Source organism: Schistocerca americana, chromosome 7, assembly GCF_021461395.2.
Source record: "Schistocerca americana isolate TAMUIC-IGC-003095 chromosome 7, iqSchAmer2.1, whole genome shotgun sequence".
NCBI classification, from domain to species: Eukaryota; Metazoa; Arthropoda; class Insecta; order Orthoptera; family Acrididae; genus Schistocerca; species Schistocerca americana.
Window position 1 is genome coordinate 224659977 of NC_060125.1, and position 20973 is coordinate 224680949.

The 20973-nt window shown below is 41.6% G+C and overlaps 2 protein-coding genes across 2 annotated transcripts in view; one reads left to right on the forward strand and one right to left on the reverse strand.

The window, feature by feature from the left end:
* LOC124622261 overlaps nt 1–5800 on the forward strand; it is a 117115-nt gene extending 111315 nt beyond the window's left edge. Inside the window, exon 5 of the mRNA XM_047147923.1 lies at nt 3899–5800. Coding sequence (XP_047003879.1) covers nt 3899–5256 — 1358 coding nt within the window. The 3' untranslated portion in view covers nt 5257–5800. The remainder of the gene's footprint in view (nt 1–3898) is intronic.
* The window catches only part of LOC124622260 (centrosomal protein of 135 kDa), a 362362-nt gene that overhangs the window by 226770 nt on the left and 114619 nt on the right, over nt 1–20973 (reverse strand). Inside the window, exons 12-16 of the mRNA XM_047147922.1 lie at nt 19755–19937; nt 17548–17643; nt 11219–11448; nt 8757–8967; nt 5684–5799 (exon numbers count right to left, since the gene is read on the reverse strand). Of these exons, the coding sequence (XP_047003878.1) occupies nt 5684–5799; nt 8757–8967; nt 11219–11448; nt 17548–17643; nt 19755–19937 (836 nt within the window). The remainder of the gene's footprint in view (nt 1–5683; nt 5800–8756; nt 8968–11218; nt 11449–17547; nt 17644–19754; nt 19938–20973) is intronic.

Here is a 20973-nt window from a genome sequence, read left to right on the forward strand (position 1 = left end):
CGCCACTCATACCTCACCTGTCATTCAACAACATCTTTGCCTCTGCACTTCTGCCTCGACTGACATCTCTGCCCAAACTCTTTGGCTTTAAATATGTGTGTGTGTGTGTGTGTGTGTGTGTGTGTGTGTGTGTGTGTGTGTGTGGGCGCGCGCGAGTGTATACCTGTCCTTTTTTCCCCCCTAAGATAACTCTTTCCGCTCCCAGGATTGGAATGACTCCTTACCCTCTCCCTTAAAACCCACATCCTTTCGTCTTTCCCTCTCCTTCCCTCTTTCCTGACGAAGCAACCGTTGGTTGCGAAAGCTTGAAATTTTGTGTGTGTGTTTTTTATTGTGTCTATCTACCAGCACTTTCCCGTTTGGTAAGTCATGGAATCATTGTTTTTAATATATAACCAACCACTTTCTCGAATGCCTTGAGTCCTTACCCAATCTATTACCCCCGGAAACCATCCTTGTAACCATTGATGCCACTTCCTTATACACAAATATTCCGCACGTCCAGGGCCTCGCTGCGATGGAGCACTTCCTTTCACGCCGATCACCTGCCACCCTACCTAAAACCTCTTTCCTCATTACCTTAGCCAGCTTCATCCTGACCCACAACTTCTTCACTTTTGAAGGCCAGGCATACCAACAATTAAAGGGAACAGCCATGGGTACCAGGATGGCACCCTCGTACGCCAACCTATTCATGGGTCGCTTAGAGGAAGCCTTCTTGGTTACCCAGGCCTGCCAACCCAAAGTTTGGTACAGATTTATTGATGACATCTTCACGATCTGGACTCACAGTGAAGAAGAACTCCAGAATTTCCTCTCCAACCTCAACTCCTTTGGTTCCATCAGATTCACCTGGTCCTACTCCAAATCCCATGCCACTTTCCTTGACGTTGACCTCCATCTGTCCAATGGCCAGCTTCACACGTCCGTCCACATCAAACCCACCAACAAGCAACAGTACCTCCATTATGACAGCTGCCCACCCATTCCACATCAAACAGTGTTTGTTGGTAATGAGGATCACCCTGTGGCTAAACATGCCTTGGTGCATGGCCAGCACATCTTGGCACAGTGTTACACCGTCCGGGTTATCGGGATACTTCCCTACGGCCTAGTTCTTCGTGGCAAACGAATCTGCTCCAGTCCTGAATCCCTGAACCATTACACCAACAACCTGAAAACAGCGTTCACATCCCGCAACTACCCTCCAGACCTGGTACAGAAGCAAATAACCAGAGCCACTTCCTCATCCCCACAAACCGAGAACCTCCCACAGAAGAACCCCAAAAGTGCCCCACTTGTGACAGGATACTTTCCGGGACTGGATCAGACTCTGAATGTGGCTCTCCAGCAGGGATACGACTTCCTCAAATCCTGCCCTGAAATGAGATCCATCCTTCAGGAAATCCTCCCCACTCCACCAAGAGTGTCTTTCCGCCGTCCACCTAACCTTCGTAACCTCTTGGTTCATCCCTATGAAATCCCCAAACCACCTTCCTTACCCTCTGGCTCCTACCCTTGTAACCGCCCCCAGTGTAAAACCTGTCCAATGCACCCTCCCACCACCACCTACTGCAGTCCTGTAACCCGGAAGGTGTACACGATCAAAGGCAGAGCCACGTGTGAAAGCACCCACGTGATTTACCAACTGACCTGCCTACACTGTGAAGCTTTCTATGTGGGAATGACCAGCAACAAACTGTCCATTCGCATGAATGGACACAGGCAGACAGTGTTTGTTGGTAATGAGGATCACCCTGTGGCTAAACATGCCTTGGTGCACGGCCAGCACATCTTGGCACAGTGTTACACCGTCCGGGTTATCTGGATACTTTCCACTAACACCAACCTGTCAGAACTCCGGAGATGGGAACTTGCCCTTCAGTTTATCCTCTCTTCTCATTATCCGCCAGGCCTCAACTTCCGCTAATTTCAAGTTGCCGCTGCTCATACCTCACCTGTCTTTCAACAACATCTTTGCCTCTTTACTTCCGCCTCTACTGACATCTCTGCCCAAACTCTTTGCCTTTACAAATGTCTGCTTGTGTCTGTGTATGTGCGGATGGATATATGTGTGTGTGCGAGTGTATACCTGTCCTTTTTTCCCCCTAAGGTAAGTCTTTCCGCTCCCGGGACTGGAATGACTCCTTACCCTCTCCCTTAAAACCCACATCCTTTCGTCTTTCCCTCTCCTTCCCTCTTTCCTGACGAAGCAACCATTGGTTGCGAAAGCTAGAATTTTGTGTGTATGTATGTGTTTGTTTGTGTTTCTATCGACCTGCCAGCGCTTTCGTATGGTAAGTCACATCATCTTTGTTTTTAAATATATTTTTCCCGCGTGGAATGTTTCCCTTATATAAAATATATATATAAAAACATCGACCTGCCAGCGTCTTTGTTTTTATATATATATATATATACATATATATATTCACAAATTCAGGCAGGTTCCCTCAGACAGAATTTCAGACAGCATAATCACTACTGAATAACCCCTTGATAAACACCTCAATTCAGCCAGTAAGAAAATCCTGAAGTTTCTTCATGCATGCCACCACACTCAGTAAGGTAACTCATTGATGTGACTGTCCTATGACTCATGGATACATAACAGAAGAAACTCAAGTAGCACATAAAATAGAAAATTCAGAGCTGGAGACTAGTAAATCTACTATCCACTCCCAGCCCCTTGTCACAGGGATCATAACCCTATGGAAGACTTGTCTGGCAACTCCATCCAGCACATCCTATTCCTGTCTGCCATAAGCTTATTCTGCTCAGAGGCTGGGCCACCTCTGAAAGTAGTCATGTCATGCAACGTATCTGGTACAATATCTGCATTGGATTGCATGTAAGCATGACCACCAACCAGCAGCCATATGGATGAATTGCCACTGCCAAACTGTAACCCACAGCAGTTTTGATCACACAGTGACAGAAAACATACTCTATCACAAGCTGCAACATAGTTGGGAATGAAAACAGTGCTCCCAAAAGTGTAGAATGTGTTTCTTTTATTTCAGTCTTTTACCACAAAAATTCTAGTGAGCCTACTGATTTCAGTGATGACCATTTTCATATACAAAGACTGAAATTTATAGTCTGAAAACAACCAAATTTCAAACAAATTTTACTTCAATGACTGCTTCACAGTCTCTGCCATCTGAAGCCTTTCTCCAAAAACCCACTTATCCAAATTATGACGCTGACAGTTATCCTTTCAACACTTCCTTCAAACCCACAATCCTACTAGGCTCTATCTTCACAAGTCCTCTGCCCCACACCCACCGACACCTCTGCCAAAAAGCCATAAGCTCACTCAGTCTCCACCCACATTATCTTCCCCACAGTTTGTTATTACTCTGTTTGTCTCCTCCCTCTGAATCTACTCCCCCATGTCATCATGCATTGCATCAGCTCACCAGTGCTGGTGCCCATGCTACATCCCCAACCCATGCATCTGCTGCTTCTCCCTCCCAGCTGATAGCCACAAAACCTCCTTGCCACTCCCCACTCCTTGACCTTCTCACCCAGTCCACTCAACACAGTTGAGCTGCATAGTTCTATGAAGTCAACCAGCACAATGAAGCCATACAGAACACACACATAGGTAGGTGTATGTTTACTCTAACACTCAAAAAGGGATTCAAGTGAAAGCTAGCACATTTAAGACATGTTTGCGCCTTCCACAACTAAATGTCTCTAATATTTGTGAGTTCTTACTAATTCTCCTTAAATTGTTTACATTCCACCAGGATTTTCCATACCAATTTAACTGTTTCTTAAGCAATTACTTGCTGTAGTTTATCAGATCTCCGAATTCACAAATGATTTACTGTACTAACATGAGAAATAACTTCAAAGAAAACTACCAGCTCTTATTTTCCTGGTGTTACAGGGTACCGTGGGCCCTGTCAGCATGGCCAGATACTGATGGCTGGCTCATCTGGGTCATCAGCACAGTGCCAGTGCAGCACTGGCCGTGTGAGTGTACACGGTGCTGCACCAGGATGCTGGCGACCACTTTCACGAGGACCTTGTCGTCGGGGATTTGTTGTCTTTGAGAACGAGGGAGGGAAAGGAATGTGTGAACCTGAACCCTGCCCTCAAGGGCTGCTGCTACATTTAGAATCTAAAACTTGCCATCACCCAGGGACAGAGCACCCATGTCCCAAGGGAAAGAGGCTCCTATTTTCTGATGTTGATCCTGGCGATGTGTCATTTCTAGGGATATGTGACTGTCCTATGACACATGGATGCGTAACAGGAGAAACTCAAGTAGCACATAAAATAGAAAATTCAGAGCTGGAGACTAGTAAATCTACTATCGGTCTGCATAACAGAAAAGGAAAAACAGTAAGTGACTTTTCAGCAGACCAAAGAGATAAGCACATTTTACAAAATGAGTCAAAAAACATCACAAATGTTGGCATACGACATCTAGGGAACCTTCACCATCGCCATAAGCAACACCGTTACCTTCCACTCATCCATTCCGTCCATTATAATAGAAACAATGAACATATGAGGCACGAGAACACTTTACAACATCAAAATGCAGAGCAACAAAAGCACAACAGTGCTGACCAGGTTTCACAGGTGGCTATCACTGATTACCAGTATAATGCTACACAAATATTAGAAGACATTCATAAGCACATTGAATTCAAAACAGGAGCAATACCACATATTTCATATGAGAATGAATCAAATAACACTTACAAACAGGAACAAATACTGGAAGACATACAGAGACACTTCCCGACACCGATTTTAAACATAGACCAAGAAAAGTCATATATCAAAGGTGTGGAATATTATGATAACACACGTGAAACAGGAAGTAGTTCAGAAAGTGTACTTGAAACACGGGAAATAACTAATGAATTTCTTGGTACAGTAATTCCCAAGCCTAAAACCGATAAACTGCCACTCCATGTAGTGAAAGGTTCCACTGGACACAGACAAATTGATGCCAGCCAAAAACAAACTACTAATTCATGTGAAAATGTTGGCTGGGTCCTTTGGTTAGGTCAATGTTACAAGCTATATGAGCGGGGGCCATGCCAACACGGTGCCTGGCTGGTGCCAGACATAAGACAACCAGAAGATAAACTGCAGAATCAGCCTCTTGTAGGACGATGCGAGTGCCAACCAGGTTATCACCAGTCTGATATCCAAGGAGATTGTCGGTCCCAATTAGTAGCTATCTCCACTTACCTTTCACACATTAAAAAGATGAACTCTGGTGAATAACAAACACTATGATGGAGGTGTATGCCAGGATATAAAACTAAGAATGGTCCAAAGTAGGCACTGAGTTTTCATTTAAGATACACTGAATTAAGGTATGAACAGCTAACTCAAATGTCTTTCAATTACACTATTCCAACAGAGAGAGAGAGAGAGAGAGAGAGAGAGAGAGAGAGAGAGAGAGAGAGAGGGGTAGAGGTTAGTACTGACAAGTTAGAGTGGTGACAGAAGAGTTTCAATTTCATGTACCTTGAATACAAAAGAATGTTTTATCAATAGAAGAAACCCTTGTACCTCTTAAGAGTTCCTATAATTCATGCTTGATTGAAGTAATATTTACCTCATCAGCCTGGCATAATTAAAAGAGCATAATGTCTGTGATATGTACATAAAACATAAATAAATGTGTATGCATATTATTAATACTCACTCTAACTTCTTCTGGAGCTCTGTGACTGTTGTTTCCAGGTTCAATAACTTAGTGTCCTTCAACTTCACCTCTTTTTCTATGGCTGCCAATTTTTCTGTCTTGCTGTCTACACTGAGCTGAAAAACGGGGAAAAAACAGAAAACTGTAAGGATTAAATGTGGCCACAGAAGCATTTGAAAGACTCATGTTTATGTCCAAGAGTGCTGCAAAATTTTCAGTTCCCTTTAATGATTAAGACTGTTGTGTGACCTAACCTACATCCTATAACCACATACAAAATTTTATGTATGTTAGAGATCAAGGCTTGAACAGTGCTCCTCACAGATAATGAAGACAAATAGTATATACAGAGAGAAATGTTTATGCTGACTGAATCCAGTTAACACCTTCAAGTGGTATATTATACTTTCCTCTATCAGAAAATCTGACACTCATTTGTCAACATTGTGATTAAATGCTGAGCAATCTCTTCTACAACATGATAATATGAACATTCTTGTGATCTCTCAGGTTTTATTGATGGAAGAACACTATTAAGGAGCATTCTTGTATAAAAGCCCTTTTTTTAACTTGTTTTTGACTTACCCCATCAATTTCAAGGAGACTTTCAATGATGATATTCAATTTGCACAAAATTGAAAACAAATAAATAAATAAAATCAAGGCAATCAAAGTACAATTTTAGAATTTCTATTAAATGATGTCCTAAAATCTTCTCATTTGAATTCCTACATCTATACATACAATGGCATGTGTTGGAGGGTATTTTGCATACCATTGTCACTTCTCTCTTTTCCTAATCTGTCATGAATGGTGCATGGTGAGAACTGTTGCTAAGCCTCTGTATGAGCTGAAATCTCTGTAATTTTATTTTCATAGGTAGTCTGCAACATATAGGGATGAAAAAGTAATATATAACTGACTTTTCTAGGAACATAAACTATCAGAATTATCATCATCACCCTCCACAGCATAATGCTTTCCTTGTAGGAGGGTGACTTTTCCATGGTGCTTTTGCACTTCGTATATAAACCCATGACAAAATGCAGTACTCTTTTTCAGAGATCTACTTCCTCTATCAATCTCACCAAATAAGGGTCCCAGACTGAGAAGAGTTACTGAAGTATTAGTCAAATGATGATTTTGTAAGCTACATTGTTGCGGGTATACTACACTTCCCGAGGATTCTTTGAACGAATCTCAGACCAGCATCTGTTTCCTACTGCAGGGTGGAGAGCAGAGGAAATGCATGTTTTTTCACTACTGAATGATTGGGACACAGTTAGATAAAAATAATAAAAACAAGCATTAAGTGACAGATTTTTTTAATGCAGTTTTGATATATACATACTTTAATTAGGTTCGAAAAATAATGTCTTGGAGATGACGTCCTCCTTGCTGGATACAAATTTGGATCCTCTCCCGAAAGTTACGCATGGCTCTCTCCAACATTCCATGCGGCACGGCTTCATTTTCCTGACGAATGGAATTCTTCAGGTCATCGATCGTGTGAGGCTTGTTCAAGTACACTTTTGGTTTTAAATATGATGGAGGTCGCATATCAACAAATCGGGTGAGTGAGGGGGTCAGTAAACATCACCCTATTTTGAAATGACATGTCCTGGGAACATTTGTCGAACCACTTCCTTGGATGCTCTCACCATGTGAGCTGTGGCACGGTCCTGCTGAAACCATATTTCTCTCATGTTTACTTTGACGCCTTTTAAGTTCTGGATGAAGAAAGTGGTTTAACATTTTAACACAGAACGCTGATGTCACAGTAACTGCAGGGTCCAACAATCCCCATCTTTTTAAATGAAGCACCACATTGTTACTTTTAAACTGTGGAGAGGTCTTTGGTGTAACTCATGTGGGTTCTCCAGCACCCAATACCGACAATTTTGAACACCGACGTAACTGTCTACGTGAAAATGTGCTTCATCACTCATGAAGACTTTAGCATCTGCATCTTCCGCAAAAATTTCGTCCATTACGTGAAAAAACTCTCAAAATCCCCTTGACTAAGCTGCTGGACAATCATTATCTTGTACGGGTGAAACTTAAGATCATGATGTATGATGCAGTGAAGCGAACGACATGACATACCCAGCACTACAGCATGTCGTCTAGCCGATCGTTTCAGACTAGCAACAACTGCCGTTCTCACTCGGTCTACGTTTTCTGGAGTACGAACTAAATGGGGAAGACCACGTGATTTCTTTTCATCACAAATCCAGCATTTCTAAACACTGCAACCCATCGGAGTACAGTATTTCAATCAGGCACTGCACCTTGACATCCAAATCCAAAATTTTTATGGAAAAGACGCTGCACTGTGATTACGAAATCATTGTTTCTTAAGTACTGCTTGACAACGAACACATGATGCTCTACGCTCCAACACTCCATAGTGACTGAAACTGCATTGTATAGGCAGTCTGCCAACATTCATTCAAGGCCAATACCCCCTTCTCATCGCCGTGTACTAGCGCTTCAAAAAACATGCATTTCCTCTGCTCCACGCTGTATTAATCACAGGTGGTACTTTCACATTAAATCGCTCCATACAAATGCTCCCAGATATAATGGATGAGACAGATTCCAGTGATTGCCAACTGTATCAAACAGTAATGGATCTTTCCATCTATTTATGTATAATATGCTATCTTTATTTATAATGAGTGTCAGTGATCAATCTATATACAGAGTGACTATATTCTGCAGGTCTTCATGTAATTCTTTACCCTTTTCTAGTTTCCAACTTTCTATATACAATGTCATCTGCTGCAGATACCCTCATGAAACTTATAACACTATCCACTTGTTCTCTGATATTTGTTGTTAACAGCAGATGTGTCACTGTTAAATATTTATCTCTTTTACAGAGAAAAAAACGTTAATCAAATGACCATTTATAAAAAAAGGTGCAGCTCTGCCTAGTCTGCACTGAAGTTATTTGTTTTATGTGATGTTTGATTTTATCTATGTCAACACAGCCCTGACAACTATGGGTTCGCATGAAAGTAGTATGAAAAAAGGCAGCAACTGGAATAAAAGGAAGCCAGTTACTTACAATCAGAGAGTCTTTTTCTTGATCCAGTTGTGCAATACTACCGCGTAAAACAGTCCGTTCATTCTTAAGTGCTGCTACCTCTTTGTCAAGTTTAGCACGGTCACGTTCTAGTTCCCTCACATGCTCCTGGGCAATAGTTAATTCCTTACGGACCTGTGTTAACTGCCCTTGCGCTTCTGATAAAGACCGATCAGTCTGTTCTTGAAGATTCCTGAAAACAAAGAGCAAAAAGTGAATGTTACTTCTTTTAGGATGGATTAATACTTATACCCACATTTACAACAACTCTGCAAGTAATTATAAGCTAGCACTAAGACACGTTCACTGTAAGCTCTGAACATGTACAATAATAAAACTTCTGGAAAAAAACCTCATGGATTTATTGCTGATTGATAGGCTGTGCACACAGATGTAGTCATAATGCTGTTCTGTGAGGGTTCATTTGGAAGCAAGAGAAAGAGGCACCTGCAGCTCTCATTGGTAGTGCAAAATGAAGATTAATTACAGTAACAATCATAAAACCATAGCAGAGATTAACAGTATCTACACACGGAGACAGGGAGTAGATTAGGAGACCACAACCCTCTCTTCTGTTAGCATTTAATTCTGTCCTCCAGCTGCATACTCTTGGTACTGCTTTTCAGCTCCACCTTAGTTCATCTAGATACTCCTCCAGATTTGTTATCTTAATCCTCAACATCTTTCCTCTTTATTTTTCTTAATTACTTTTTTATACTTTTGTTTTTCCCATTTTCTTCGTGCTCCCGCCTTGCTTCTTATTTGCCACTATTCATTCTGCTCCTCATTTCTCTTCCTCTCAATCCATCTTTACTCTCACTCTGTCCTCCTATCATCTCTGGACTGGAGCTGGCACAGTGCTTATCAGTTTACCATCTCTGATCCCTTTACTCTCACACCATCCCATTAATTTTTGTCTCCTCTCGTCCTTGCAAAATCTATGTCCTTCAATACCTGGGGTCTGAGTGATGTGACATTCCTATGCAACCTTCTCAAACCTATTCCACTTACCTCAATGAGGAAGGAATTAGCAGTGCTTAAGAGAAGGACAAGTTTTTTAATTTTTTTTTATTTTCACTTATGAATTACCTATCAGCAGTTCTGGGATTTCACCTCCTAAAGGTATGGGCCAGTCATTATGCTCCCTTATTTTGCACTTTTTGCAACAGAATTCTGCTTTTGATGGGAAAAAGGCATTTTATTATCCCTCTTCCACATTCCTGGAGGTCCTCACTGATGATAGTATACACAGAAAGCAATGTTACTGGATCAGAAAGAAATGCTTTACATGTCTCCTTATCTTTGGCATAACAAAACTGTGAGTCAAGCAGTGAACATCTTTCAGTTTCAGTAACTGCAAACCCAACTTCAAGCAACAAAGGACCCAGAGTCGGCAATAAAATCAACATCTTAGCTATCTTGAAACAAGCAATGTGAGATTCACTGTTGAGATGTAACATGTCATTTGTAGTACGAGAGTTCCATGTGCTTGATACCCATTGGCAGATGAAAGATGTTCTTAGCTTAAGGTAGGTAGTAATTAGGAAGCACCCCCATTAAGAGAGGTATATGATGGTTTGTACAGATCAGAGTTGTACCAATCCTGTGCTATCGGTGACTTGTGCAGCGGACTGGCACTTCTACCTCCTGGGTGAAGTAGTTTGTTCCATGGGACCAGGAGTGAAGGGCATGGGGCTCATGTTTCCTCCATGATGTCACAGAAATCATCACCAAGAAAACAACAGACGTTCAGGTATTATTGTAAAAATTATTCAGGGTCTCTCGTGAGATCCACTCATGCAGACATCTAGCTGGAATTTTACGCCTAGGTAGTGGATCAATTCCAAGGAGTTAGCATTGTATGTTAGAGAAAATACACCAAGTTCAACTTCTCTGAGTGTTTTATTTCACTAGATAGAAGAAAAGGTCTCTTTCAGAATCATCAACGCTGCAGATTGAAGTCCACTGTGGATAAGCTGGTTCACAGTTTAAGGGCACTGCATAGCAAGATCTTTCCCCCACTGATATTTTATGGCAACTGACAGAAAACTTAAGACAATTGGAACGTCCAGCAAAATACGAGAGCTGCAGATTGATTACTGGTCTGTTTCAACACCTCATTCCTATCACCTCAAGTAGTAAAATAAGCCATGAAACATTCCACTGCAACTACAGTTATCTCGGCATGGGAAATATATCCAGTCTATTTACAGTGTACATAATACAATGTATGAGTATTCTCAGAATGATTGAATGTAAGCTTTCATGACTGGCAAGGTTGATACCTATGGGAACCAAGTAAAATTATCTGCCTCCTGGGTAGCTAAAACTGAAATCTCCTGAGGATTCAGCTTTGGTTTCCTTTCCTTTCTTAAACCACTACAACAGAGACCAAAGAATATATTATTTTTCACAAAAACAAAAATACTCATGATTTCACTAACCTGGTCTGGTTATACAATGCCTGTTGTTGTGTCAATTCAGTTTGTGCTTGACGCAACTTCGTACGATTTGAATCTGCCTCGTCCCTCAGAGTAAGAACTTGGGCCTTGACTTCTCCTAACTGAGAGATCAGACTACGCCGTTCAGCCTCTAGACGCCTCACACGGTCCTCACTGTCCATTACAGCTTTCTCCAACCGAGCATGTTCAGTGACCTGTGTCTCTGTGCTTAACTGAAAAAATCAAAATTGTAATGCTCACGTGCACATGACTAATGATAAATTTCTCAGGAAATCTAACTGATAAGACATACATGGCAAATAATTACTAGTAAGATAATCACGCAAAATAAATCTCCGTTCCTTGAATACACATGACACTACAACCGCTTTCTCATCCATTTCTAAAGGAAATCATAAAATCCATTTACAGTAATATTATTTAACTGTCTCCACATCATTATCTTCAGAACCAACGATCAGTTCACAGTTAGTGACGAACAAGTGTTTATGATGAAATGTTCACACCTCTCCACTGCATTTTGAAATGGTTTGGTTTAGTGGAAAGATGCAAGCTCATTATAATCTCTACAAAGCAAAAGTGACTCAGAATCAGCCCAGTTTGGTTTACACTAAACTTCACTGCATATCATTCTTAAATTTTCAGCATTATACACATTACTGGAAACTAAAGCCACTAGAATGTTGAAGATATTGATAATGGAGAATGTCTGGTATTGGGAAATTCAGTGGTAGTTAGCCTTTTCAAAACTTCCATTACCCTCTATGGTACTGTAGTACATATGAAAATATCATATATGTAAATACACTGCCTGACAAAAAATGAAGCACCCAGAAGACATGGCCATATGTAGTGTAATTTCTTACATGTACACACTATCAGCAGCTATGCGAATGCCTAGAGCTGCAATTCTGCACGACACATACACTCCTGGAAATGGAAAAAAGAACACATTGACACCGGTGTGTCAGACCCACCATACTTGCTCCGGACACTGAGAGAGGGCTGTACAAGCAATGATCACACACACGGCACAGCGGACACACCAGGAACCGCGGTGTTGGCCGTCGAATGGCGCTAGCTGCGCAGCATTTGTGCACCGCCGCCGTCAGTGTCAGCCAGTTTGCCGTGGCATACGGAGCTCCATCGCAGTCTTTAACACTGGTAGCATGCCGCGACAGCGTGGACGTGAACTGTATGTGCAGTTGACGGACTTTGAGCGAGGGCGTATAGTGGGCATGTGGGAGGCCGGGTGGACGTACCGCCGAATTGCTCAACACGTGGGGCGTGAGGTCTCCACAGTACATCGATGTTGTCGCCAGTGGTCGGCGGAAGGTGCACGTGCCCGTCGACCTGGGACTGGACCGCAGCGACGCACGGATGCACGCCAAGACCGTAGGATCCTACGCAGTGCCGTAGGGGACCGCACCGCCACTTCCCAGCAAATTAGGGACACTGTTGCTCCTGGGGTATCGGCGAGGACCATTCGCAACCGTCTCCATGAAGCTGGGCTACGGTCCCGCACACCGTTAGGCCGTCTTCCGCTCACGCCCCAACATCGTGCAGCCCGCCTCCAGTGGTGTCGCGACAGGCGTGAATGGAGGGACGAATGGAGACGTGTCGTCTTCAGCGATGAGAGTCGCTTCTGCCTTGGTGCCAATGATGGTCGTATGCGTGTTTGGCGCCGTGCAGGTGAGCGCCACAATCAGGACTGCATACGACCGAGGCACACAGGGCCAACACCCGGCATCATGGTGTGGGGAGCGATCTCCTACACTGGCCGTACACCACTGGTGATCGTCGAGGGGACACTGAATAGTGCACGGTACATCCAAACCGTCATCGAACCCATCGTTCTACCATTCCTAGACCGGCAAGGGAACTTGCTGTTCCAACAGGACAATGCACGTCCGCACGTATCCCGTGCCACCCAACGTGCTCTAGAAGGTGTAAGTCAACTACCCTGGCCAGCAAGATCTCCGGATCTGTCCCCCATTGAGCATGTTTGGGACTGGATGAAGCGTCGTCTCACGCGGTCTGCACGTCCAGCACGAACGCTGATCCAACTGAGGCGCCAGGTGGAAATGGCATGGCAAGCCGTTCCACAGGACTACATCCAGCATCTCTACGATCGTCTCCATGGGAGAATAGCAGCCTGCATTGCTGCGAAAGGTGGATATACACTGTACTAGTGCCGACATTGTGCATGCTCTGTTGCCTGTGTCTATGTGCCTGTGGTTCTGTCAGTGTGATCATATGATGTATCTGACCCCAGGAATGTGTCAATAAAGTTTCCCCTTCCTGGGACAATGAATTCACGGTGTTCTTATTTCAATTTCCAGGAGTGTATAATAGCCACCACAGAATATTAGTGTTGTTCATGTTTGTTTTGTTACCAGGCTTGGTACAGTATGTGACAGATGTGAGCAGCATAAGATATCATATAATAACTGTGAAGGACATGGAGATGCCACATACTCATGTGAGACAGTGTTACTGAAAGGGGCCTCGCTACATGTCTCCCTCTGGCTGCCTGATTAAATTGTGCAATGCCCAAATGACGGGCTGCATGGGAATACTCATCATCAAGGTTTGATTTGCCCTGTCTGACAACCACCAAGAACAAGTAATGTACTCCTGCACCATTGTGTATCACCCTGCAGCATTGATCAGGGAATAGCTGCAGCCAGACTAGGGAATTACCGTCCCCTGCATAGTATTGTGGTGCCATTTTTCAACAGGACGATGACTGTCCACACGTGGCAAATGTCTGTATGAACTGTTCTGCATGGTGTAGAGGTACTCCTGCAGCCAGCAAGATCCACAAGATCAAAAACATGTGTAGGACTGGATAGCTTGTCAAACCCGTCCCAGTGCCAGTACCCAGAATATGAAGGACCAGTTACGACTGTTGTGGGCCAGCTTTCCTCAGGAGAGGCAACCAAGTCAGTGCATACACCCAAGAAAAATAGTGTGTAACATCACAGTAAAAAGTGATCTCACACTGCCTAGTTCTTTGTAAATTTTACTCAATTTTGTATTCACTGAAATAATATCCATACCCTCTAAACCAATGAAGGGTCATTTTGTTTCCTGCTCCCCTTCAGAATGATTCACTTTTGCTGTAAGGCAGTTTACAACACCCACAGATGCACTAATGGAGTATTTAGTCAAGAGACATTTATATCCCATCAGTACAAAAAGTTTTGAGGCTTGAGCAATAAAAAATATACAGAGGAAAAGTTAAGATGGTGGCTTAATGCTTTGGTGTTCTACATAGCCTCCCTCTACTCGAGTATAACACACAGAATGTTCCTGCAACCACGTGAAACTGCTCTAAAAGTCTCTTTTTGGGATGTTGTTCACCTCGTGCATCACATTAGCATTGACCAGTCATGTTTATTTCGGCACTTTGTCATTTTGTGGTAGGTTTGTATGCACAACCCAAGTCCCTTCACCAGTTGGTATTTTTTCCAGAGAACACTCGTTCGCATTTTGCATTTCAGCCAACTTTTGGACAAACTGCATACCTTCTCTGAGTACATAATCGCATTTCACAATGTTGAACCACCATCAGTTGGGAAGTTGGGATCTTCTGCAACTTACCCCATGAAAATACTGATTCTACAGGGTGGGGCACATAAAAGTGGCCTGGACGAGTGAAAATCATTGGATTAATGGTTGCATTAATGGAGGAGGAAGAGACCTGCAGTTACTTCCAACAGGACGGAGCAACTGCCCATACAGCTGGCCGAACCTTCGAGCACATTTACACACCCTTCATGCCTAACAGAGTTGTTAGAAGAGGTCACTAAGGTTGCCGCCCTTGTTGACCACCTAGGTCACCTGATCTGACAGTGTGTGAGTACTTCCTGTGCAAGCCCTTTAGTCTAAGGTGTATCACAACAACCCTCATACCCTTCAGGAACTGCAGTGGAATATTTCAGATGAGACTGCAGCAATTCCAGCAGTCCAGCTTCGATCCGCCTTCAGCAGCTTGCTAACCAGAGCCTGTAAGTACCAAGAGATGAATGGCGGTGACTTTCAACATTTAAGTCAGGTAAGCACTGTATTTCCTTTATTATGCTGTGTCTCTTTGTACCTAGGAACTCTGTTCTCTGGGGCATTTATTTGGGACACCCTGTATAATAAGTCTCTTGAAAAACGTACATTACAATAGGCATCATTCTGCGTCCCTCATGGTCCCATTACTTATTTTGCTTTGTGTTAATAACCAGTCAGGGAGATACACCTCACTTGGATAAAAGTATCTCTTGCACAAGACATCTTCACACACATCGTAAGTTTGGTTCTGAAAACCCTATTTAGTTGAGCAACAGCATGCCAGGCCGTTTTTACTAGCTGAGCAAAATCATGCCATGCCTTTTTTGCTTGTCTATTTATTTTGTGCCCATCACTCCTGTGTTCACATCTGCACTAGATAAGATTACTCGTCAGCTGGTTCTATGACTTAATAATTAATTTGTTTAACTTCCTTTTTCTCTTATCTTTATTTTGCATTAAGCAAGTCTTATTATGATTCATTTTCAGACTTACTTCATAATTTGCTCTATTATTGTTTTCCACAAAATGTCCAAGTTTACTTACACTAGAACCAAACATTGCACTGTTGTAAACAACACTAAAGAGGTTCAGATATGTACCGCCAGAGTTGGTGGTCATGTGGGCACGAGATGTGCTTGCTTGTGTGAAATGAATGGTGTGTGTTTCTCCTTCTCTTTCCAACAAAGGCTGTGGCCAAAAGCTACTGTGTAGGTATCTTAATTGTGCCTGTCTGCAACTTACTGTGACATTCTTACAATAAGCAGCAGTCTATATTTTCCTTTCATTATTAATATATGTTGTTCTTTTTTTGTGTTTAGTTATCCAAATATTTCACCTAGGACCTCCGAAGACAGCATTAATGTTATGGGATCTCGATTCCTAACTCCTCTTTCAACTCTGAAGTACCCACTACCTTGATGAATACTAATGGATCCTGCAGAATTAATGTACATATTCATCAGTATACTAACAAAGTAGAAACCATGCCTTGTTTTTAAGAGACTTTTAGTACAGAATTCACTGAAACTGAATGAAAAACTTTTTTAAAATCCCATATAAGGAGTAATCCAGGCTTTCTAAAAAACTGTTCATTGAATTACATTCACTTTTACAGTGTGAGAAGTGCTGTTCCCCTAGCTCAAAACAGCTTACTGTATACTAGAGTATTTACATATAAGAACTAAGTATACAATGTATCTGTATATGCATCACTGTGTCTTACCCAGAAATCTCTGTTTCTCCATGTTGTCCTTGACATCTTGTGGAAAATTGTAAGAGTTACACTTCAAAATGCTTCCTCAACAATTTCAGTGAAATTCTTAATTGGTCTTTTACTGACAGTGAGCCAATGGGACTTGATTGCAATGGCCTTGTTTTTGTGGCATATGTTCAATAATGGAAAGAATTCTTGATGGACACAACAGTAAGTGGATTTTTCAACCAGCAGCAAAATTGAGGAATTTGTTACATTCAGTCAAGGACTATCTTGGCCTTACAGAACATGGCATGTATAAAATCCCATGCCAGTGTGGAGAATATTATACTGGGCAGACGAGTCACACAGAGCAAGAACGCTATACTGTACAGAATCTCATACATGTCTATATCTACATGACTAATCAGTGGGAGCAGAGCATTGGCTGAACATAGAGCATCCCATATTTGACATGAAAACTTGAGTTTTATCCTCAGCATTGTCATTCTAAGACAGTGTTTTGAATGAGACCATATATATCTGTATGGCAGACAGTCTTATAAAGAGAGATGCAGGATTTCAACTAAGCACTGCATGGATTCTAGCACTGGCTGCCATTAAACTTAAACATGGGAAACACGAACCCCCCAATTTATCATCCTATACAGCGCATTGCATAGTTAATTCAGCTTTTAACCATTGGAGTTTCAGCAGCACAGTCATTTCTCATTGCACATGGCATGTGCCTCTCTTCAGCTCCTGGTAGGGGGCATTAAGTGCTGCTTCCACTCAGTCAGTTGTGAGTGCCTCCTCATGCATGCATAATTTCTGCTCTTGGTCTGATAAATTTTGATGCTGGTGCAGAATTATCACTAGCTGAAGATGTTGAACAGTTGTTTCAATGAAATATTGGGGGTCTTGAACATTGTTATCTGGCAGCAAGCGGCAAACCTGAGAAGTGTATTAGCAACAGATCCAATGGGGAAGCCTCGAAAGCCAATTTAAATGTTCTTTACTAAAAGAGCTATGGAATAACTGCTTATTACCATACCTTTAATCTCTCTCTCAAAGCATCTCTCTCCTCTTGCAACCGTCTTACATCATCTTTAGCACAGTCTCTTTCATGTTCTAGACGTTTCACAGCAGTCTGCAGATGAAATAAAGAACAGGAGGGTTGTAGCTTTTTGCAGTACGTGGAAAAAAAGTCTCAGTCAGGCAGTTTCCAGTAACCATAAAACAAATAAGGATACAATAAAAATAAAACCATAAACATGGAAAGAGAAAGAAGATATTTTAAAAAGGTTCTGACAGAGCACGTCTACTGAAATACATTATTTGTGAGACTATGCCAATTTAGAGTATTTACATTGAATTAACATAAAAATATTATTCTTAATAATAATACAGCAACATCAGATAGAAGACTGATAGGATCATAAAAGTCATGAAGAGATGATTGGTACTTAGTTTTTAACACAAACAAAATATGACAAAAATAAATGAATACATAGAAGCTACACTTTTTAAAAAGATTCTCCTAATAATTAATTAGTCTTTTTAAATTTCTTTATTGAAAAAATAATAATTTACACCAAAAAATTCATAAAATCAAAACATTCCATGAAATTCTTTCATTTTCAGTCCACTAGTACAAATATTTAATTAATTCCATCATGTACTTTATATAATGTGTGTGTGAAATTTCAATCTATGCAACTTTCTTTTCTTCCTTTAGTGTCTATGGAACTCAACAAGAGTACTTCCTGGAATTCCAGTGGTGGAGCACCTTCACATATGATTTAACGTATCTGCAATATTTTAAGTTGCGATAAATTCCTTCCACAAATTCTCAAACAGCCTCAATGCCCAGTTGTGGAGACAGAGCGTGTGTGTGTTCAAATTCGGAATGAAAGAGGAAGTGGGAGAAGTGTCTTCAATGTTTCTAACTGGCACACTCCTCTTCCTGATCCATTTAAATTTTTACATTCATATCCCAGTACATTAACATTCAAAATCTTATTTCTTGCTGATCATTAAAAGTCAGGAGCAAGTGAATTCCATAATAGAATTAGCAGCAGACAATATATAAAAATATTTTTAAGAAGATGTAAGAATAACTTCAATCAGTATTCACATTCTTGTGAAATTTCATAATGCAATATTTTTACCCTGATACAAAAATCTTTAACAAGTCACTAGTGAATAAAAGTTAGCAAAATTGTGTACCTACAGATTTTTGAAAATAATTAACAATCTACTTTATTACTCAATCTATAAATAATATGATTATCCACAATACAGGACTCACGTGTTTGCTAATGCCCTACACTACAATACACACAATGAAATGTGGCACCACACAGAGAAAGCTAAATAGCGTTCATATCAATATTCTTACATTTGCGTGTGCATATGGATATTGGAGGAAAGGGATGAAGCACACATGTACATGAATGCATGATTTAAGCATTATGTCCTAGTAAGCAAACAGCAGCTACTTAGTACAACTAGAAAAACAGCAGCATCACTGATTGGAGAGTATGTCATTTACTCTGACGTATACTACTAGCAGAAAAGCTAGAAAGAACTACTGTTTATGTTATTCAGTGCTGATCACAAACTGAAGTATTTTTTAGGGTTGCTTCATGCAGCTAATATGTTTGTTTGGAACCCTCTCGGTCTCTGAAGATTCTCTTTCATGATAGGTGCACTTGGCCGATATCGCATTTAATTTTGCGTGCCAATCATTCCATCACATTTGCAAGAATCCTACAGGTTTTCATATCTTACATTTCTGCAAGGGAGATGTTACACATACAGCAAATCACTATTAAAATATCTGTCCTAAGAATATATTCAACTACCTCTATTAAATATTCAGTACAAATCTAGAACAATTTATTTTTTATATAAGGTGTGAAATGATCCACAAGGCTGTGAAATGTGTCAAAAAATAACAAATGTATTTTCATTTTAGGGGTATTAACAAACTTATAGTGGACAAAGAACTAGTATTTTATGAATAAACAATAGATTCAAGATTAATTCCATTACGAAAAAATATTTCCAAGACAAACTGTATGTAAATCAACGTACTTGCATCACTTAGAAAACTTATGACACAAGAAGGTGTACTGAATAATAAAAACATTTAACTTAAAGGACAACCATTGTATAGTCTCAGTTTTTACCTCAGGTGGTGCAAATACCTAGATTTCAGTGAATTTTGATAGAAAAAAGAAGTATGGAAACTAAAACCTGAACAGAGATCCCGTTTGTAGGAGATCCAGGAGATTGGGTTGGCGTTAGCGATCTGCGTGTCTGAAGAGCATCTATTTTTGTCTGAAGATGTAATTTTTCTGATGCTAATTCCTTGTTTGTCATCTCTAACATTTTTATCTCTTTATCTTGTTCCTGTAATCTGCGCCTCAGGCTCTGCATCTATATTGAAAAGAAAACATTTTGGTACAAAGAGTGCTACTGACCACATCTCACCTTCAGAATGCATATCTTTGACAATGTATGTGCCCTTCACAGGCAAGGTGTAAATAGCGTTCACAAGTATTCATATTAACATTCTTACATTTAAGTGTGCATATTGATGTGAGTGGAGGAAGTCAGTTTACATCTGATGTTAATTTTCAGATGAGAAACATTATTTCCTGTTTTTAATAGAAAAAGTCAATGGTCATGTATCTGCAAGCCATTATTACTGAAAATAATACTGTAAAAATATTCTATAATCATATATTTGTTAATATACACTCCTGGAAATGGAAAAAAGAACACATTGACACCGGTGTGTCAGACCCACCATACTTGCTCCGGACACTGCGAGAGGGCTGTACAAACAATGATCACACGCACGGCACAGCGGACACACCAGGAACCGCGGTGTTGGCCGTCGAATGGCGCTAGCTGCGCAGCATTTGTGCACCGCCACCGTCAGTGTCAGCCAGTTTGCTGTGGCATACGGAGCTCCATCGCAGTCTTTAACACTGGTAGCATGCTGCGACAGCGTGGACGTGAACCATATGTGCAGCTGACGGACTTTGAGCGAGGGCGTATAGTGGGCATGCGGGAGGCTGGGTGGACGTACTGCCGAATTGCTCAACACGTGGGGCGTGAGGTCTCCACAGTATATCGATGTTGTGGCCAGTGGTCGGCGGAAGGTGCACGTGCCCGTCGACCTGGGACCAGACCGCAGCGACGCACGGATGCACGCCAAGACCGTAGGATCCTACGCAGTGCCATAGGGGACCGCACTGCCACTTCCCAGCAAATTAGGGACACTGTTGCTCCTGGGGTATCGGCGAGGACCATTCGCAACCGTCTCCATGAAGCTGGGCTACGGTCCCGCACACCGTTAGGCCGTCTTCCGCTCACGCCCCAACATCGTGCAGCCCACCTCCAGTGGTGTCGCGACAGGCGTGAATGGAGGGACGAATGGAGACGTGTCGTCTTCAGCGATGAGGGT